This window comes from Genypterus blacodes, unplaced genomic scaffold (assembly GCF_046128005.1).
Source record: "Genypterus blacodes isolate CSIRO-AG114 ecotype Tasmania unplaced genomic scaffold, CSIRO-AGI_Gbla_v1 ptg000059l_1, whole genome shotgun sequence".
NCBI lineage: Eukaryota > Metazoa > Chordata > Actinopteri > Ophidiiformes > Ophidiidae > Genypterus > Genypterus blacodes.
In genome coordinates, this window is record NW_027466871.1 from 931,350 (window position 1) to 951,493 (window position 20,144).

At 44.3% G+C, this 20,144-nt stretch overlaps 5 protein-coding genes across 7 annotated transcripts in view; 1 reads left to right on the plus strand and 4 right to left on the minus strand.

The window, feature by feature from the left end:
- Positions 1 to 8,511, minus strand: part of LOC143003274 (alpha-1,3/1,6-mannosyltransferase ALG2-like) — a 54,429-nt gene extending 45,918 nt beyond the window's left edge. Inside the window, exons 1-5 of one of the 2 annotated variants that reach the window (XR_012963848.1) lie at positions 8,369 to 8,511; positions 7,834 to 8,023; positions 7,607 to 7,744; positions 6,972 to 7,139; positions 5,984 to 6,796 (exon numbers count right to left, since the gene is read on the minus strand). Coding sequence is in view for 1 of the 2 variants with exons in the window: in XM_076153842.1 (XP_076009957.1) it covers positions 6,056 to 6,796; positions 6,972 to 7,139; positions 7,607 to 7,744; positions 7,834 to 8,023; positions 8,369 to 8,451 (1,320 nt within the window). In the remaining variant the exon portion in view is untranslated. Of the gene's footprint in view, positions 1 to 5,350; positions 6,797 to 6,971; positions 7,140 to 7,606; positions 7,745 to 7,833; positions 8,024 to 8,368 lie in introns of those variants that run through there. The other variant, XM_076153842.1, reaches the window with a different exon arrangement.
- LOC143003271 (kelch-like protein 10) lies at positions 258 to 4,660 on the minus strand. The gene is made up of 7 exons (XM_076153840.1): positions 4,319 to 4,660; positions 3,453 to 3,933; positions 2,701 to 3,312; positions 2,443 to 2,592; positions 1,293 to 2,078; positions 982 to 1,085; positions 258 to 902 (listed from the first exon to the last, which is right to left on the minus strand). The coding sequence occupies exons 1-5, from the start codon at positions 4,450 to 4,452 to the stop codon at positions 1,728 to 1,730; spliced, it is 1,728 nt and encodes a 575-aa protein (XP_076009955.1). The 5' UTR covers positions 4,453 to 4,660; the 3' UTR covers positions 258 to 902; positions 982 to 1,085; positions 1,293 to 1,727.
- A 279-nt stretch (positions 8,512 to 8,790) lies between the features above and the next one.
- On the plus strand, positions 8,791 to 11,256 carry sec61b (SEC61 translocon subunit beta). 2 transcript variants are annotated; one of them, XM_076153843.1, is made up of 4 exons: positions 8,791 to 8,940; positions 9,457 to 9,554; positions 10,353 to 10,457; positions 10,677 to 11,256. In XM_076153843.1, the coding sequence occupies exons 1-4, from the start codon at positions 8,938 to 8,940 to the stop codon at positions 10,762 to 10,764; spliced, it is 294 nt and encodes a 97-aa protein (XP_076009958.1). In that variant the 5' UTR covers positions 8,791 to 8,937; the 3' UTR covers positions 10,765 to 11,256. The 2 variants fall into 2 exon arrangements, with proteins under 2 accessions (XP_076009958.1, XP_076009959.1); XM_076153844.1 differs by lacking the exons at positions 8,791 to 8,940; positions 9,457 to 9,554 and adding an exon at positions 9,726 to 9,787.
- A 1,598-nt stretch (positions 11,257 to 12,854) lies between these two features.
- On the minus strand, positions 12,855 to 15,333 carry LOC143003182 (kelch-like protein 10). The gene is made up of 5 exons (XM_076153693.1): positions 15,197 to 15,333; positions 14,542 to 15,025; positions 13,779 to 14,396; positions 13,519 to 13,668; positions 12,855 to 13,295 (listed from the first exon to the last, which is right to left on the minus strand). The coding sequence occupies exons 1-5, from the start codon at positions 15,331 to 15,333 to the stop codon at positions 12,855 to 12,857; spliced, it is 1,830 nt and encodes a 609-aa protein (XP_076009808.1).
- A 1,333-nt stretch (positions 15,334 to 16,666) lies between these two features.
- On the minus strand, positions 16,667 to 19,812 carry LOC143003183 (kelch-like protein 10). Its single transcript, XM_076153694.1, has 5 exons — positions 19,679 to 19,812; positions 19,018 to 19,501; positions 18,255 to 18,872; positions 17,420 to 17,569; positions 16,667 to 17,017 (listed from the first exon to the last, which is right to left on the minus strand). The coding sequence occupies exons 1-5, from the start codon at positions 19,810 to 19,812 to the stop codon at positions 16,667 to 16,669; spliced, it is 1,737 nt and encodes a 578-aa protein (XP_076009809.1).
- Positions 19,813 to 20,144: the final 332 nt, after the last annotated feature.

Sequence of the window (20,144 nt, forward strand, 5' to 3'; positions counted from 1 at the left end):
TTGTGATTCTTACTCATACGCCCAACTGCATTCATCAGTTAATGTTTTCTGTGTACTACTTAAGGCACTTGGACTTATACCTATTGCATGAGGCATCCATAAATCATCTTATAAACTGTAGTGAGCCACAAGAGCTTGATGTTGTAGTTTCAGAACCATTCAAAGGCATAAACACAATGCAGCATGAAAATACCATACAAGATCATTTCTCTATGGGAATTTGTTATTTATTGAAAACATTTAAATGTTTCATTCCTCACAGCTACAACTGCTGCAATTTACTGCTTGTGGAAAACAAAACCATAACTCAGTTAGGTGTGTGTAATATCTGCTCATTTGAACTTCAAACACAAATGATAAAGCTAAGAATGCATAACTTTTGCATAACCCAGTATTTGTATTGAAGAGTATTGGGTAACCATGAGCATGTGGTCCATTTGAGAATTTCTTTTTAAACATGGAGAAAAGAAAATAATACCTAATGGTACCCATGAAGGGGAGACAGAGAGGAAACAAACAGAAAAAAACACTAGTATACAGTGTGTGTGTGTGTGTGTGTATGTGTATGATGAAAAAATATAGAAGTTACTTGATTTATTAATTTTGAGAACAGGCAGCACTAGATTGGACTCAGTGACCATCAGCAACATGGTCCGCGATGGTCCAGACACCACACACCAGCTCAGCTCACAATGGGAGAGCTCCCATGTTCATGAACTGAGACCACTTACCAATATTTAGATCATAGAAGTCATTAAAGACCCCGATAACATGGAGCCGGCCATCGACCACCTCTATACTAAAGTTACTACAGGGATATCTCTGCATAGTGGACTGTTTGCTAGGAGTTGATCAGATGGTTGGATGACTTTCTGAGGAGAGGTCCCATTGTAATCATCAACCTGTAGAAAGAGGCTTGACTGAAACCATCACCAAATATTCTTTGTTACATATGAATGTGAGCAGAGCTATATGACTCACCGCATAGATGTGATCTTCAACAGCGATGACACCGAGTGCTGTACGACTCATCCTCATGGGGCGGATCATACTCCATCTGTTGTTCTCCTGGATGTAGTACTCAGCTTAAGACGGGAAGAGATAGAAACCACCACAGATGTACACTTGAGGAGAATTAATGATAATGTTTGTAACCCTGGACTTTTGTTTGAGAGCAAATTATATGATATTAACAGGAAACATCTAGGTAAGAGGTAATACTACATATTACTGTGCTAAATACTTTAGAAATATGTTTTTAGATTTTAGATAGATTTTTTGTATACGCTCACCTTGAAATGTTGTGCAACCAGCATCACTCCTATTCACGTCCATAAATGGAATCCTTGTCCACTGTTGGGTCTCTGGGTCATTACGCAGTCAGCAGTCATGTGACGGCGATATCCATTGTAGCCTCCAACGTCATACAGTAAACATGGCCATTGAGTACCATTACGTTGACATATTGGCAGCATGTACATATTGGTGTAGTTTGGTCACTTATGCATCTGGCCAAGTCAAACCTGTTGACACTGCTGAATACCTTAACATCATCATAACCATCAACACGGTAGACAGAACCATTGAGGAAAAAGTGCATTGTGGTAAGATTGAGGTACCTCTTCATTGTTGGTAAGATTGACCCACCAATCACTACGAGCATCACATCCCTCAATACCATTGGTAACACTATGACCAACGCTCCCAACTCCGATACCTAACAGTGCTCAGACAGGCATGTCTGTAAAGGCTCTGGGGTGATCGAGACTGATGTCACGGGGTGCAGCATAGTCGATCATGTTGTTCAGTCCGGACACCACACAGGAGCTCAGGTCGCTGCGGGAGATCCCCATGCTTGTGACTTCAGACCACTCACCTGTGTTGGGATCATACGACTCAACTTTTGAAATGTAATTGAGGCCATTGTAGCCCCCAATGACAAAGAGGCGGCCATCAACCACCTCAGCGCCAAAGTTTGTACGTGGGCTTGAAATTGGGGTCACTCTGTGCCAGGAGTTTGTCCGGGGGTTGTAGACCTCTGTAAGGCTCAGATGAACGCCATCATTATTACCGCCAACCTAGAGAAAGAAAGGTAGTGCAAGAGATATTTTTGTGATTTTGTTTCTCCTAGTTGTGCACTCAACATCCTTGTAAGAAAGGTCTCCTGCCCTCAATGTGCGTCTGAGTTAAAAATAGAGTACAGTAGAGCAGAAGCTGGACATAATGAATTTGAAGACTCTAAATAACCCTTCTTCCTGGAGTAGTAATTTAGGGCTTAAAATCCACATCAAGGAGGCTTTGCCCAGACTTTGCTGAGGGCAATGTGGGACATTTGTACATAATTTATAGCTTTTAAGGCAATTGTTGGAAAACCACTGTCGGTCTTATTCAACGGAAAACCACTTTGCGTTTTATGAATGTCAGCAGAGTTACATTACGTACCGCATAGATTTGCTCTCCTAAAGCAACAACGCCAAGCCCACAACGGCCAGTGCTCATGGGGCCGATCAGAGTCCACCTCTTGGACTCTGGGCTGTAATATTCAGCTGAAGATAGAAAGTCGTACCCACTGAAGCCACCACAAATATACACCTGAGGAGAATTATGGGAAACGGAAGTACATTTTTTTGTTGACCAGTAAATTATATGAAATACTGGACGATCCTGGATAAAGCAGTTTGATATTAGGTATAGTCCTACCTTGCCCTGAAAGGCTGTGCAGCTGGCCTGGCTCCTGCGCTCATGCATGGGTGCGATACTCAACCACTCGTCAGTCTCTGGGTCATAACACTCAGCAGTGTTTAGGCGGTTTTGTCCATCATAGCCTCCTATGGCATAGATGAGCCCATTCAGTGCAGTTATGCTGACAAAGCACCTCCGTGTTGTCATTGGTGCAACTTGGTGCCATGTGTGGGTGGTCAGGTCAAACCTGCTGTCACCTCTGAGAAGGTTAAACCCGTCATGGCCACCGACACAGTAGACAGAGCCATTGAGGAAAACTGCACCCTGGTGAGAGCGAGTTTCCTCCTCAGTGTTGGTGACGTTGACCCAGATGTCAGCGCAGATATCGTACGCCTCAATGACATTGGTTGGAATGTCGTTTTTGATCTGGCCTCCGATGGCCAAAAGTATGCTGGCAGGCAGGCGCGGACGGGCTAAAGGGTGATAGATACCAGGGGAGTAGAAAATGGCATCGTTGAGCAAGGTTTCTGCAGTGAGGACAGTGTTCTGGCACTCTGTGTCACACATCACCATCTTGTTGTTTCTCACATTTGTCATAATGTAATCAAGGGTTGTCAAGGCCAGCCGGACCTGCAGAGAGATAAGACAGATATTGGAAATTAAACCAAACTCTTGACCATGATGGTCTTGACTACAGCCCAGATCAGTCACAGTCAGGATAGGACCAACAGCTAAATGCTGAAGATGTAACTGAGACATTGATCATTTACCTTCGGCAAAATCTGGGAGATGTATGTTGTGCGTTCCTCAGGTGAATGGTTGATCCAGCAGAGAACGGCCTCAAACACTGTCCTCTCGTCCCTCACCAGGAGTTGGTCTGTCTCAATGAGTTTAAGAAGCTGCTGCACAGAGAGCTTCAGGAACTCAGAGGAGGCACAAACCTCTGTAAAGTGCTGCAGGATGAAGTGGAAAGCATCATTGTTTAGCGTGGGACAGATGAAGGTCTCTGTTAACTGCCAGATGTCAATGCAGTTCTCCTTGGAGAGGTGCTCCCCCATGAACCTGAGGCAGGCGTCCATGAGGCCTGTGACTTTAAAAAAGTCACAAGCTATATAAAGCTCCTCCACATTCTGCTGGTTCACTTCTTCAGAGCCCATGTATGCAAACTCAACAATGACTTGCATTATTTCAGGTGACATCTGGTTGATCTGGTACACCTGATCTGCTGGATGTGACAGGGTGAAGAGAGACCTGTGGGACAGAAAGAGCACAAATCAGCTGGCTGAAAATAACAATATTCACTTTTTTCATCTTCACAATGCACAAGATAATAATAATATAGATAATATGTAGTATTAGTAAGATTCCACTATGAACAATTATACTAATTTGGAGAATATTTTACTGTATGTACAATGCATGTCAAATACAGAGACAATGCATTAAAGAAAGAAAGAAATTATCTCAAATATCTTGTATACCTTTGTCATTAGCTGCACTGCAATAGTAATATGTTCCTTTAGCTCAGTATTGTGTTTTAAATTATATCACATGAAAAACTATCATCTGGAATATGAATACTAGTTTTTGTATCTTTCTTAAATTCACATTATCAGCATGTTATTTATAGACTCACCTGAAGTACTCGCTGCAGCCAGAGAGGATGATCCTGTGGACATGAAAGTCCTCATTCTGAACTCTGATGACGGCGTCACAGAGTTCTTCCTTTAGCCGGAGCTCATTAAACACTGATGATGAACCCTGAGCCATGTTCTCACAACGTATTTGCAATCCCAGTTAGAACCGATGATAAACTCTGATGGGCAGATGCTATATATGCATCTGCTGTGATGTCACTCTTGATATCAATGTAGGATTTCTATGAAAATACATAACATTAAGTTGATTTAACAACAATTATGACATCAATGCTGCACTGGAAGTCGTGACGAGGGGAGGATGACATCATCATGAAGGCTTCTTGGGAGATATTAAGTTGCTGTTAATTCCGTAACCCACCTGACTGTATAATCTCAATATGCTACATATTAATATACATTTGCAGAGCTGAAATACATGTGTGTTTGTGTGTTTGTGTGTGTGTGTGTATGCGTGCGTGCGTGCGTGCGTGCGTGTAAATTGCATAATAATCTATGGACTTCCACAGTCTGAATAAATTTGACCTAATACCAATAGGTAACATATTAAGCTTTATATGACTTTATGATCAGTCAGTCAAGGCTTTGTGGGACCAATCAAAGTTTCAGCTCTTATGTAACCTGTTCACAGCTTCCTAACAATGTGATCATAACACCGTGTGACCCTTTGGTTCATCTGGACTTCAGATCAATGCAGCCATGGATCTCATGGGACAATGGAACAGCATGCTGTCCCAGATCTCACACAAACAGGTGAGAAGATTGTCAACACCTTATTAGACAATTCAGTGAGATTTTCAACATGCTGGGCCCTTTAACATCATCTTTTATGTGCTGATTTCTGCTAATGCTGTTTTTTCTGTCGGCTGCTGCCATCACCTCAGAAATCTGTTCAATGGAAAGAAAAGAGGATAAAGGGACGGCTCCACATTAACAATGTTTTTGTGCCACCTTGTTCACCCACAAAGTCCTTAGCAAACTATTAAAGGCCAAAAAAACAGAGCCACAAAGCAAAGCCCATAAGAGTCACCAAACTATGTGTCCTCTTGTTTATTAAGACTTCAGGAATGTCAATAAGAGCGTTTGTACACAGTGGGAGAGCTGAAGAGGCCAGTGAGCAGAGACTCAATGACCTTCTGCTATTCTCCTGGTTGATAATGACCCAGACACAAACACAAACTGCCCGTCAGTCAGACCTCCAATGCAGGAGTCACGGACAGGCCGGCGTCTTCTGAATGTGAGGAGGAAACAAAGCGCCGGGCGGAGCGAGCGAAGAAGAATCCCGTAACGCCATCATCCAGCGCACAGCCGCAGATCGATACACTAAATGCGTTCCTCTACTTCCTGTCACACACACACACACACACACACACACGAGAAAAAGATACACAGTGCAACACATTTCATTCTACCAATCAATCCTTTTGGAACTCATTTGCTAGGCCCTTGGTGCTACACACACACACACGCTCGCACGCACACGCACTGTATTTTCCAAAAATAGGTAAACTCGTTACTCTTTTCTTAATTGGTACAGAGATTCCATCCTTTCTTCCTCTCAGCAACCCCTCCAGGGGAATGATGATTAATTGTCCTGTAAGTCTTCATCCCCCCACCCCTACACACACACACACACACTCTACGAGCCTTGACTCCATTTGTTCCCTGCCTGGTTCCTAGTTCAGTGGGTGCTGTTCTTCCTGTGAGGCTTCCTGTCACTGGCTCAGTGTGACGATGTTGCCATGCAGCTGGTCTGAGAAAGCCTGAAGGGAGAACTTCTCCTGCACTCTCCTCCTGCCAGCCTGGCTCATGTCTCTGCGGAGGCGGGGCTCCCTCACCAGCCTCTCCATGGCACTGGAGAAGGCCTGTGCCGTGGGTTCACACAGGAAACCCGTCTCTCCGTCTGCCACGCTTTCCAGTGGGCCCCCGGAGTTCACAGCTATGACCGGGCAGCCGCAGTACATGGCTTCCACGGGAACGATCCCAAAGTGCTCTCTGCTCGGTGTGTACAGCACCGCCGTGCTGCCCCGCAGCAGAGCCACTTTCACCTCATCAGACGGGGAACGCAGGAAAGTCACGCAGTTGTCCAGGTGCAGCTGTGCGGCAAGCTGCTTCAGTTCAGTGTAATGTCGGACGTTCTCAGTCACTCGCTCGTCGTAGCCCCCCGCCACCACCAGGTGAACGCCTGCTGACAGGTCTGAGGACAGGCTGCTCCTCAGGGACGCCAGGGCCTCCAGAGCCAGACCCAGGTTCTTCTTTCGCTCGTATCGGTTCAGAGAGAGAAAGAGGCAGGAGTTTCCCTCGGGCAGCAGCCCTGCCAGGCTCTCCGTGTCACTGGACCACTGGTCAAAGGTGCTGGTGTTGAGGGAGGGATAGAGGACATCCGTCTGGACGCCTCTGAGACTATGAAAGGTCTCCCTGAAGACGCCTGCGGTGAACTGGCTGTTAACCAGAATCTAAGAGGAAGTAGAGAGATTAGTCCTTAAAGATCGCACACACACACACTTTAAGTCCCCACATGATGAATGACACCCTGAGGTCAAATTTGCAAATCTTGAAATTCTAAACAAATTGCTGCTTAAGCACTGAAAGATGTCAAATAAATGTAATGTTTGATTAAATGTTCTTTACCATATCAGCCATGCCAGTGGTGCGTTCCTCCAGCCAGTCGATGGGAGCGCGGTAAAGCCGCTTAATGGCCGACCTCCTCTGGGTCAACAGCTGGTCGGGGAAGTGACAGTAGAACAGAACCTTCTTCCTGTGACGAGACAGTCTGAGCACCGGGATACACACCGACACCTGAGGGGGACAGAGGACAACACGCTACAGTTATAATTCTAAATCTTAAAATCACAACATATCAGATATTTATAATGTATGTTGATGTTTACCCATGTTTAGGTTTCTTGTAATCCTGTAGATTCAGGAAATGAAGCTGATTGTAGAGTAATTCATATGCTTAGAATACTTTTAAACTGCATGTTATGTGAATTTGAGACAAAGTGTGTGCAGTAGTAGGAAGACACACTGGGTGACACTGAAATATTTGATCTAATGCAATTCAGTACAGACCGCCACAGATTAAATCTGAGAGGAATTTAAAAGTTCAGTTTTTGTTGACATCATATCAGAAATCATATTTAAGTATGATTCTATTAATCTAATCACAAGAAATTATATTGTAATAGTAAACATGTCTACTGTCTGAATCTAACACGATGGTGGCAATCAGAGACAAGACGGCAGGAATCTATAATGTAGCTCACCTGATCACAGAAGATGACATCATACTCAATCCCACTGAGGAAGACGAGGTAAAGAGTCACATAGATCATCCTCACGTAGGCACACAGGGCATGCAGGGAGCCACACACACTGGTGGGCAGCCAGTCACCCACACACACCTGGAAGAGGACAGACAAGACAGTTTACCAGTGACCATGGAAGGAACATGAACAGTGTGAGGGAGTGTGTGTATTAGAAGGACATTTACCACAGGCAGATCAGGGTCCAGGGTTTCAGTAAAGCAGTGTGTGGGGTCATAATGGGCCGTCCAGATCTGAACACTACATCCTCTGGACTTTAGAGCTACAGCAGCATCCACTACCAGCCGCTCTGCACCACCAATACCAAGGTCAGGGTGGAGAAACACCACCCGAGCCATCCTGGACTCAGAGGCAGAGCTGAGAAAGACAAAGATTCATTCACACTGTTGTCAATAACAGACTTTAACTGAGAGAATAAAGGGGTGAAATACAGACAAAACAGCAGCCGATGTAGCAGAAGTGTAAGTGTTGAAAGATAGAGGGCTCATCCAGCATCCAGCTGTTTGTCTATTGGAAGAATATAAATGACAAATCTGATTTAGTTTGACTTTTGCCTTCATGGTAAGTTAGCTATAGTGTTGCTATGAAGGATGCTATCAAAGGTTTTGGGTTATACGGCAGTAAACGAATGCCCAATGCACGCGCATGTTTATGCCTCAATTTCGTAATCATAAGTTGAATTATAATACACTGTATGTTTACCTTTGGGTCACTCGTCTGCCTTGTCCAACTTTGAGACCCAGTGATGATTGGTGCGCCGTGGTTGAGCTGCTGTCAAGAGACATGCTATGAAACTGCACGGCTCGTACGCCATGGTGGCTCAAACCCTCCGTTGTATACTGGACAACAATACCTCTGCTTAGAACCAACATGGCGGCTGTTTCCTCGGTCTGAAACGCGACGCGTCACCCCAAAAGCCAAAGCGAGGTAGCAATTTGCCTTGGAATAACGGTGCCAAATAAATACTTAACAAGAACAATAAATTACACAATGTCGCAAACTATATCATTTATTTAAACTGCAAGCGTAAATTCGTGTTAGAATGTGTTAAATTAATAATTTTCGAATTGAATACGCTCAAGTGATCAGGCATCTTTTCGGTCGCCTGCGCTGGTCTTCCGTTTTGCAGTCGTGTCCTTTTTAGACCAGCGTCATCTTTCTGAGCTCTCTTCTCAACTTTAGACCAAATCACACAGCGGCTGTCTGCCATTCAGTGGGACATCAGCAAGAAGAGGGACTCTATTTTTCCACAGCCAACGAATTAAGACAAAATGGTGAGTTCCTTAGCTCCATTTGGAACCACTATTTCAGAGCTAACCGCCTCTGCTTCATTCATTTAAAACATGTTGTCGCTCACCTAGCTTGCTAATGCTAGCTCTTCATCTGTGGACGTGGCTGTTCCTATTTAAACTCCAGTCGTCTAAATGAAATTACTTATTCTATACCCTGCATTTAATTCGTCTATTATATACAGTCGGGGGTACATTTGGTACGGATTGTGTGTTCGCTGTGGTAGTTTAATAGCTCTGTGGATATTGTGGTACTGACAGATCAGACTCTAACAGTCTGGAGTCATTGTAAAGTTCCTGCATCTGAAAGGTTAAGACTTGTTTAGTCGTTTGTTTGTGCCTATACACACTTGCATATATTGTTTATGGTTTGTATAGATTGTTTTTTGTCTATGTTTGTGTTGTGTATGTATTGTCGCTCTGGATTAATCAATTACTCTTATCAATGAATGTATCTTAACTATTTACATGTGTTTTCATTCTGATGTTTTCCTCTCTCAGCCTGGACCAGCAGCAAGTGCAACCAATGTTGGGGCATCTAGCCGTTCCCCAAGTAAGACAGTGGCTCCCCGTGCAGCTGGCTCCACAGTCAGACAGAGGTACACACACACACACACACCTAAGCACATCATTTTCCATTTGATGGGAGTTAGGGCATGACAATATAAACCTGGGGGTTCAAATGACCTCAATGCTGTTGTCTAAATTGGCTGGATGACGTCATTCCCGATAATCAGATGAAAGAAAAGTGGATTTACAGTAATGGAGAACAACCGTGTTCACTTATGTGTTATACAAATCCCCATGCAGCAGGCTCCACAGTCAGACAGAGGTACACACACACACTGACCATTTTTAATTTACAGGCTGCAGGTAAATATACTACTGACAGATGAGATGAATCATCAAACACACATTGCACAAATCATTCAGTCGTCTGTAAAGAACCCCAATTAGATTCTGTTAAATCTGACCAGATGGCAAGTAAGAGTTTTGCAGTGATTGTAGACAAGGGTTTGATCATTTTGTAGGTTAAAAACGTAACCCTGAGAAAAAGAGTTCTCATCCACTGCTCTGTATTTTTGTGAAAACCATCTAGATGAAAGCAGCAGATGGATGTTGTGCTCCGGTCTTAATCAGTGTGTAATCAGGGGCTGGCTGTCACCTCACTCATTATTACACATTACCGACACCATCTTCATTACCTCATTAACCTCCATTTAATCTCATGAATACAATATGTGGTGACATCATTCTTTAGAGGCCCCGAGCTTCTGTGTTGAGACATTTCACTTGTGAGGGAAAAAAACGTGGAAACTGCTTGATGCTTATGGAACCTTTTGTGTAACAATAGTGTTGACACCTGGCATGTTGTGTGTTTTGTTAATTCTCCACAGGAAAGCAACCAGCAGCGGTACACGCAGCGGTGGCAGGACCACAGGATCAGCAGGCACAGGGGGCATGTGGCGCTTCTACACGGAGGACTCGCCAGGACTCAAAGTGTAAGAAGTGTAGTGCAGGACACACTCCTGAATTCATGAACATTCACACTCAATAGTGACCGATAATATCCAAACTCTTTAGATTTCAGTGTCTTGACTGAAATATTGAACTGTATTACAATGTTCATGGAATCAATATTTAAGCTCATCAATACAATCAGCCGCTCTCCTTAGACTCTCACCCAGGCTGAGTTAATCACTCGTGTCTGTTTTTCACAGGGGCCCAGTTCCAGTACTGGTGATGAGTCTGCTCTTCATCGCCTCAGTCTTCATGCTGCACATCTGGGGGAAATATACCCGCTCATAAACCCCTCTGACGACCTCTGACCCCTGAACCTTGGCTTCTTAACACATTGGACCAGGACCAAACAGCAAATACACAATACCCTTACTCCCCTTTCTCCTTTCCCTCAACACTACTCCACAGACACACACACACACACACACACACACACACACACACACACACACACACACACACACACACAAACTGTCTTTTTTACCAGTCCATTTCAGTACACGCTTGTTTGCGCTGATGTAGGGAGCCGCCATGTTGTTCTTACCTATCCTGTGTTTTTAAGAGCTGGTAGGATGAAGGAGAGGAAGCCATGACAGCTGACCTCAGAGGTGTGGTGTGTGTATGCAGCCTTTCCTCTGAGCAGCAGCTGGTGTTCCCTGCAGGTTCAGTTCAAAGACGTTGTATTCAGACATCTCTCCTTCAAGTCTGAAGGATTTTTTTGTTAACAAGCATTTGTACAAATGTAATTGTAAAATTCTACAATTAAAGAGGAAAAAACTAGTGCTTGAAATTTATTTCAAATCAATTTGTTTATGGGAGATATGTTCTCACTCTAACCTCCTGTAACCATGAAGATAACTGGGAAAAAGTCAACGAGTATATTTTGTGTTTCACCAAAATGGCCTGATGTGTGAGGATATTGGACATGCTTGAGCAGGAAGTAAGTGAAGGTAAACGTATGTAGCCTGGATACATATCAATGAGATCTATATACTGTATATAGTGTGAGCCATGTTGAGCAGTACCTCAGTGATCGTATCTGCATCTTACTTTTATCAAAGGCCCTTCCTTGATTTGCACCTGTATTACTTTGTACTCTTATTGTCAAATGTTTATGAAAAGTTATTATGCTCCGACTTCATATTTGCTTCTGAACATCACTGAGCTTCTTCCTGGATCTGCATGAACACAGAATACCCAGGCAGTACTCGGTGTAAATGTGTCCTTGGCCTGGTTGTTGTTAATCTTCTCCAGAGGGGGGCGCCCCAGACTATTTTCTGAGCATGACTCTCAGGAGATGACCAGATATAAAGCTGTCTTCACTGAGGGGCAGGCAGTAACACATGCTCTCTGGGGTGTTCATACCTCCTCAAATCATGACCTTTAACCACCATCAGCCACCATAGAATAAGCATCACACAAAATGAGATCAATATTCACAATCATACTTCTCAGTTTTAAGTAATTTCTTTTGAAATCATAAGCACTTATTGAACTGATTGGAACAGAAGTACATTATTATACATGTGCAGGTGTAGCTGGTTGGATCATTTGAAGTTGTAGAAAAAGTTCTGCAACAAGTTCTCTATGATAACGAGTCAAAATAACGCAACGCTTTGCACAGTGCAGCGCATGTAGAATACAAAGATAATGCATTAAAGAGTATACTTAAGGTACAACAGGGTCTCTGCCGGGGGGCCACTGGGCACCAGGAGTTGGTCACGGTGTTGTAAACCTCTGTACTTTTCAGAGGAGAGGTCCCCTTAGAGACCCCAACCTACGGGAAGAAAGGAGAATATGAGTCAACCGAATATATAGAGGAGGCTTCACTGAAACCTGAAACAAAATGTGTTTTGTGTTGTATGAATGTGATCGGAGCTATATGAGTGATCATATAGATGTGATCCTAGACAGCCTGCAGATCATAGTCCATCTGTTGGTCTCTAGGATGTAGTCAGCTGAAGACGTATGTCCATGTAGCCATGGAAACCCCCACAGATGAACACCTGAGGACAATTAAAGAGTTGAATTATCAAAAACTTGTAAGTAATCTGGGACTTTTGTGGTAAATACATATAGATTTTTGATATACTCACTTTGCCATGAAATGTTGTGCAACCAGCCTCACTTCTGTTCACATGCATAGGTGGAATGTTTGCCCACTGGTTGGTCTTTGGTGACATTCATCATAGCCTTCAATTGCCTAGGTGAGGCCATTCAGTACTGATACTGACATTGCAGCAGTGTAATCATTGGTGCAACCTGGTGCCATGTACATGTGGCCAAGTCAAACCTGCCGAACCTGCTGACAGCCTCAACAGCATCATACCCACCAACACAGTAGACAGAACCATTGAGGAAAACATCGCCAGGGGAGCTCAAGGTTCCTCCTCATTGTTATTCAAATCCACCCATGAGTCAGCGTAACCATCATATCCCTCAACATCACCTCCAATGGCCAATAGGGTTCCAAAGGGCAGCTCTAGAGGGGGGTTGGGGTGATCAAAACTGCTGTAACGAGGCGCAGCATAGTCGGCCATGTTGGTCAATCCGGAGATCACACAGCAGCTCAGGTCGCTGCGGGAGACCCCCATGCTGGTGGCCTCCGACCACTCATCAGTGACGAGATCATACGACTCAACATTTGAGATGAGGCTGTAGCCATCAATGCCCCCAATGACAAAGAGGCGGCCATCGACCACCTCAGTGCCAAAGCCGTTACGGCGGCTCAGCATTGGGGTCACTGATTGCCAGGAGTTAGTCAGGGGGTTGTAGGCCTCTGCACTGTTCATATGAGTTTGTTCATTGTTACCGCCAACCTGTGGAAAGACAGGTAGAGGAAGAGTCTTAAAATCCACATCAAGGATTTACTGCTTTACCCAGAGTTTTGCTGAGGGCAGTGTACAAAATTTGTACATCATTTACAGCTTTTAGGTCACTGTTGACAAACCACTGTTGACTAATGCTACGGGAAATCACTGATACTAAACGTCTCAGGGGGTCTTTGTGTTATATGAATGTCAGCAGAGTTACATTACGTACCGCATAGATTTGCTCTTCTAGAGCAACGACGCCAAGCCCATAGCGGCTGGAGCTCATGGGGGCGATCAGAGTCCAGTGGTCGGTCTCTGGGCAGTAATATTCAGCTGAAGACAGGAAGTTTTCCCCACTGAAGCCACCGCAGATGTAAACCTGAGGAGAATAAGTGAGACGTAAGTCATCTTGTTGTTGGCTAGCTACTTATATGAAATACTGGAAGATCCTGAATGAATAAAGCAGTTTGATATTAGGCTTATGCCTACCTGGCCCTGAAATGTTGTGCAACTGGCATGGCTCCTGGGCTCATGCATAGGTGTGATATCCATCCACTGGTCAGTCTCTGGGTCATAACACTCAGCAGTGCTGTGGCAGTTGTGTCCATCATTGCCTCCCATGGCATAGATGCGCCCATTCAGTACAGTAATGCTGACACAGCACCTCCTTATTTTCATTGGGGAAACGTGGTGCCATGTGTGGGTGGCCAGGTCAAACCTACGAACAGTGCTAAAAAACTGAAAGTCGTCATGGCCACCGACACAGTAGACAGAGCCATTGAGGAAAACTGCACCCAGCTGAGCGCGAGGTGCCTCCTCATTGTTGGTGATGTTGACCCATCGGTCAGAGCAGATATCGTACGCCTCGATGGCATTGGTGGAAACAGAAACACTGCTTTTGATCCAGCCTCCGATAGCAAAAAGGATGCTGGATGGCATCCGTGGACGGGCCAGAGGGTGATAGATACCAGGGGAGTAGAACATACCATCACTGAGCAAGGTCTCTGCAGTGTGAACAGTGTCCTGGCACTCTGTGTCGCACATCACCATCTTGTTGTTTCTCACATTTGTCATAATGTAATCAGGGGTCATCAAGGCCAGACGGACCTGCAGAGAGACAAGACACGTTTCAGAAATCAAATGGAAATCTTGATCATGATGGTCTTGACTACAGCCCAGATCACAGTCACACTCAGGATAGGACCATCAGCTAAATGTTGAATATGTAACTGAAGAGACATGGGTCACTTACCTTTGGCAAAATCTGGGAGATGTATGTTGTGCGTTCCTCAGGTGAATGGTTGATCCAGCGGAGAACGGCCTCAAACACTGTCCTCTCGTCCCTCACCAGGAGTTTGTCTGTCTCAATGAGTTTAAGCAGCTGCTGTACAGAGAGCTTCAGGAACTCAGAGGAGGCACAAACCTCTGTAAAGTGCAGTAGGATGAAGTTGAACGCATCATTGTTCAGTGTGGGACAGAAGAAGGTCTCTGTTAACTGCCAGATGTCAAAGCAGTTTTCCTTGGAGAGGTGCTCCCCCATAAACCTGCAGCAGGCTTCCATGAGGCCTGTGACTTTAAAAAAGTCACAAGCTATATAAAGCTCCTCCACATTCTGCTGGTGCACTTCTTTAGAGCCCATGTATGCAAACTCAATAATGACTCGCATTATTTCAGGTGACACCTGGTCGATCTGGTACACCTGATCTGCTGGATGTGACCAGCGGGTGAAGAGAGACCTGTGGATGCACAAATCAGCATAAGAACAGCTCTCATATAGGCAGACTGGTGAATGTTCCTTTAGCCAAAAAATTATCTTGAATGAAAAACTGTTATCTGATATATGAAATCTGCAGCTCATATGTATATATCATATTCATCAGCATTTTATTAATACACAACAGACTCACCTGAAGTACTCGCTGCAGCCAGAGAGGATGACCCTATGGATGTGAAAGTCCTCTTTCTGAACTCTGATGACGGCATCACAGAGTTCTTCCAGCAGCCGGAGCTCATTAAATACCAACGATGAAGCTGTGTGATTCATGTTTTTGCAAACAATTTGCGATTCCAGTGAGAAACACGATGAGAAACTCTGATGGGCAGATGCTATATATGCCTCTGTTGTGACGTCACTCTTGATGTCAATGTAAAGAACTGTATGTAAAAACAAAACATTGGGCTGATATGGCATCATGGTTGTATGGGAAGTCCTGGAGAGTTGGGAATGATGTCATCATAATGGCATCTTGAAAGTAGCACTCCACGCTTTTATCCCCAGAACTTGTACTTGTAAGGTTTGCCGCTCTTCTCCAGAGATGTCATCTATGTTTCATCATGTTTTAAAAAGTCTCAAACACATTCTCAGAAGAAATCAGTTTATATTTCAAGAAATAAAATCTTACATCTTCATCTTACCAGTTAACAGAAAGAGCAGATTATGTCAGTGCTAAACCTCTGTAAATAACAATGATAAATAATTGAAGTCACTTCCTTTATCTTATAAATAAACCGATGTAAATGACGGTGAAGTTACAACAGGGTCTCTGCAGGGTGGGCACTGGGTAGCAGGAGTTGATCAGGCAACTTGAAGGTCTCTGTGCTTTTCAAAGGAGAGGTCCCATTGGAAGCCCCAACCTGTGGAAGGAAAGAAGAATATGACTCAACCAAGTAAATGGAGGAAACTTCATTGAAACCATCACCAAATATTATTTTTGTTGTATGAATGTGAGCAGAGCTGTATCAGTGATCACATAGATGTGATCCTCAACAGCAGTACGCATGCCGCTCATGAGGCAGGTCATAGTCCATCTGTTGGTCTCTGGGATGAAGTTTTTAGCTGAGGACAGGCAGATATAGCCATGGAAACCCCTACAGCTGTACACCTGATGAGAATAAAAGAGTACTTGTAAGTAAGCTTTGACTTTTGTTTGAGAGCTACCAATATGACATCAACCAAAAACATCTAGTGAAGAGGTAATACTACAGGTTATTGTGCTGCATCAAAATACCTTGGCCTGAAATGTCCATCCAGCATCACTCTTGTCCATGTGCATAGATGGGACCTTCATTCACAGATTGCTCTGAGTCGGCGATGTCCAACCAAAGCGTTTGAATGGCAGTACAGTATCATTATGCTGACAAAGCAGCGGCATGTACTCAGTGATGCAACTTGGTGCTATGTTCTTGTGGCCAAATCAAACCTGTGGTCAGTGCTGAAAAGACCAACACAGTAGACTGAGCCATTGAAGAAAATTGCAAAGTGGCAAGCTTGAGGTGTGTCCTCATTGTTGGTGAGACTGACCCACAAATCATCAACACCATTGGTGACACCACAACAAGCCAGCACAAGTGCTCCCACCTCCGATGGCCAATAGAGTTCAGATGGGGAGGTCTGTATAGCCACTGGGGGGGTCATAATTGCTGTAACGAGGTGCAGCAAAGTCGGCCATGTTGGTCAGTCCGGAGATCACACAGCAGCTCAGGTCGCTGCGGGGGATCCTCATGCTTGAGGCAGGTAACCAGTGATCAATGACGGGATCGTACAACTCAACGCTTGAGATGACGGTGAAGCCATCGAAGCCCCCGATGGCAAAGAGGCGGCCATCGACCACTGCAACACCAAAGCCTTTACGGCGACTGAGCATTGGGGTCACTGATTGCCAGGTGTTAGTCAGGGGGTTATAGGCTTCTACACTGCTCATATAAGTGTCTTCATTGTTACCGCCAACCTGTGGAGAGAATTTTTGGTGATTTAGTTTTTCCTAGTTGTGCACTCAAAGCCCTTGTAAGATAGTTTCCTGTTCTCAATGTGCCTCTGAGTTTAAATAAAGTGCATCTACAATAGAGCAGAAGCCAGACATAATGTATTAGTAGGCTCAAAATAACAATTCTTCTTGAAATCGAGGTGTGTTGTAATAACAGGAATACCGACATTGCAATTTAGGGTTTACAACCCACATCAACGATTTACTGCTTTGTCCAGACTGTTGTTGAAGGCATTGTTGTATCATATATCACTTGACAACTTTGTAATTCTATTGCTACCTTTAGCCACTTGTACCAAATGTCACAGCTGAGTGTCTCAGGGGGTCTTTGTGTTATGTGAATGTCAGCAGAGTTACATTACGTACCGCATAGATATGCTCTTCTAAAGCAACTACACCAAGCCCACAACGGCTGGTGCTCATGGGGGCGATCAGAGTCCACTGGTTGGTCTCTGGGCTGTAATATTCAGCTGAAGACAGGAAGTTTTCCCCACTGAAGCCACCGCAAATGTACAACTGAGAATTATAGGAAACACAAGTAATTTTTCGTTGGCTAGACAATTATATCGAAAACTGGAAAACCCTGGATAAATTAAGCAGTTTGATATTTGTTTTTTTCCAAACGAGTTCACTGAGTTTTTCACAAATTAGGAAAGACCGTATAAGAGCAGAAATTGGAAATGTTGCTACCATGGTGACAGTAGCCTCAGATGTTGTTGGTATGAGAGACCCCACATCTTGGACTAAGTCATTTTGAGTGATGGGTTTGTGTCCTGTTGGACACATTCATTAAGGTAGTTTCCTGTAAATCTACTTCTTGCTTGCTTGATCCTCTGCCTGCCAAACTTGTTGAAGATGTTTGCCCCTAACGTTGTGCTTGCCAACTGAGTTTTGTCTGCTGTATTTAAAACAGCTGTGATCAAACCATTAAATAAAAAAACAACTCTGGATCGAGCCATTCTCAACTTTTTCCTTTCCAAAATTAAGTATCTACTATCCCAAAGACTACATATTTTGGAAATAGAGCATTGCCAAACCATTCCCCTTTTCTTTGGCATGAACTTCCTGCACTCATTAAAGAGGCAAACTCCCCCCCCCCCACCCTTAGCACGTCACTGATTGGGTAGACCTGCAAGCCTACCGGAATCCATCCACCATGCTGCCACATGCTTTGATTTGAGTTGATTAGATATACACCTACCTTACCCAGAAAGGCTGTGCAGCTGGCATGGCTCCTGCGCTCATGCATAGATGTGATCTTCTTCCATTGGTCGGTCCCTGGGTCATAACACTCAGCCGTGCTAATGCGACTCTGTCCATCATAGCCTCCTATCGCATAGATGAGCCCATTTAGTGTAGTTATGCCGACACAGCACCTCCGTGTTTTCATTGGCGCAACGTGGTGCCATGTGTGGGTGGCCAGATCAAACCTGCGCACACTGCTGAAAACCTGCAACTCGTAATGGCCACCAACACAGTAGACAGAGCCATTAAGGAAAACAGCACCCTGCTGAGAGCGAGGGGCCTCCTCAGTACTTGTGATTTTGACCCAGATATCAGTGCAGATATCGTACGCCTCGATGGCATTGGTGGCAACGGTGAAACCAGTTTTGACACGGCCTCCAATGGCAAAAATTATGCTGGAAGGCAGGCGTGGACGGGCCAGAGGGTGATAGATACCAGGCAAGGAGACAATGCCATCATCGAGCAAGGTCTCTGCAGTTTTGACAGTGTTCTGGCACTCTGTGTCACACAGCAACATCTTGTTTGTTCTCACATTTGCCAAAAAGTATTTAGGGGTCATCAAGGCCAGCCGGACCTGCAGAGAGACAAGACAGATTTTGGAAATTAAACCAAACTCTTGACCATGATGGTCTTGACTACAGCCCAGATCACAGTCACACTCAGGATAGGACCATCAGCTAATTGCTGAATATGTAACTGAAGAGACATGGGTCACTTACCTTTGGTAAAATCTGGGAGATGTATGTTGTGCGTTCTGCAGGTAAATGGTCAATCCAGCGGAGAACGGCCTCAAACACTGTCCTCTCGTCCCTCACCAGGAGTTGGTCTGTCTCAATGAGTTCAAGCAGCTGCTGCACAGAGAGCTTCAGGAACTCAGAGGAGGCACAAACCTCTGTAAAGTGCAGTAGGATGAAGTGGAATGCATCAACGTTCAGTGTGGGACAGATGAAGGTCTCTGTTAACTGCCAGATGTCAATGCAGTTCTCCTTGGAGAGGTGCTCCCTCATGAACCTGAGGCAGGCGTCCATGAGGCCTGTGACTTTAAAAAAGTCACAAGCTATATAAAGCTCCTCCACATTCTGCTGGTTCACTTCTTCAGAGCCCATGTATGCAAACTCAACAATGACTCGCATTATTTCAGGTGACACCTGGTTGATCTGGTACGCCTGATCTGCTGGATGTGACCAGCGGGTGAAGAGAGACCTGTGGGACAGAAAGAACACAAATCAGCTTATTGTTATTATTAATAACATTATTGAATCATCTATTTATAAGCACAAAGTATATAGTAGATAGTAGATAGAGCATCCAGATCGGCCGGAAAGAATAATCAGACGCATTCACATTCATCAGCATTTCAGTAATAGACAACAAACTCACCTGAAGTACTCGCTGCAGCCAGAGAGGATGATCCTGTGGATGTGAAAGTCCTCATTCTGAACTCTGATGACGGCGTCACAGAGTTCATCCTTCAGTCGGAGCTCATTAAATACCAACGATGAACCGTGAGCCATCTTTTCACAAAGTGTTTGCAGTCCTAATGAGAAACTCTTATGCTATAAATGCCTCAACTGTTTTTTCCTTTTTTGATGTCAATGTAAAGATTGGCAACACAAAACATTTAGATGATATGGCATCATAGATCCGTGGGCAGTCCGGGAGAGGTGGGAATGACGTCATCATAATGGCATTTTCAAGGTATACTGTATATCTCTTCATTATCAGCCCCACTCTATTGAAGCGCAAAGGCTTCTGGGTATATCGTTAGTTAAACCTGCTTTTTTTGTGATGTTAAAGCTGATTGTTGTTCATAATTTCAAATTTCATTAAAAAAAAACTAACATTC

Bases quoted from the DNA above. Each gene is read 5' to 3' on its own strand.
- LOC143003271 (XM_076153840.1), bottom strand. From the start codon at position 4,452: ATGGCTCAGGGTTCATCATCAGTGTTTAATGAGCTCCGGCTAAAGGAA. The intron at 3,313-3,452 runs GTAAATGATCAA...ATCTCTCTGCAG, and splicing joins TCTCCCAGATTTTGCCGAAG to GTCCGGCTGGCCTTGACAAC. The intron at 2,079-2,442 runs GTACGTAATGTA...TTCTTTCTCTAG, and splicing joins TAGGAGAGCAAATCTATGCG to GTTGGCGGTAATAATGATGG.
- sec61b (XM_076153843.1), top strand. The intron at 9,555-10,352 runs GTACACACACAC...AATTCTCCACAG, and splicing joins GGCTCCACAGTCAGACAGAG to GAAAGCAACCAGCAGCGGTA. The intron at 10,458-10,676 runs GTAAGAAGTGTA...TGTTTTTCACAG, and splicing joins GACTCGCCAGGACTCAAAGT to GGGCCCAGTTCCAGTACTGG.
- LOC143003182 (XM_076153693.1), bottom strand. From the start codon at position 15,333: ATGAATCACACAGCTTCATCGTTGGTATTTAATGAGCTCCGGCTGCTG. The intron at 15,026-15,196 runs GTGAGTCTGTTG...GTGCATCCACAG, and splicing joins GGCTGCAGCGAGTACTTCAG to GTCTCTCTTCACCCGCTGGT. The intron at 14,397-14,541 runs GTAAGTGACCCA...GTCTCTCTGCAG, and splicing joins TCTCCCAGATTTTGCCAAAG to GTCCGTCTGGCCTTGATGAC.
- LOC143003183 (XM_076153694.1), bottom strand. From the start codon at position 19,812: ATGGCTCACGGTTCATCGTTGGTATTTAATGAGCTCCGACTGAAGGAT. The intron at 19,502-19,678 runs GTGAGTTTGTTG...TCTGTCCCACAG, and splicing joins GGCTGCAGCGAGTACTTCAG to GTCTCTCTTCACCCGCTGGT. The intron at 17,018-17,419 runs GTACGTAATGTA...TTCTCTCCACAG, and splicing joins TAGAAGAGCATATCTATGCG to GTTGGCGGTAACAATGAAGA.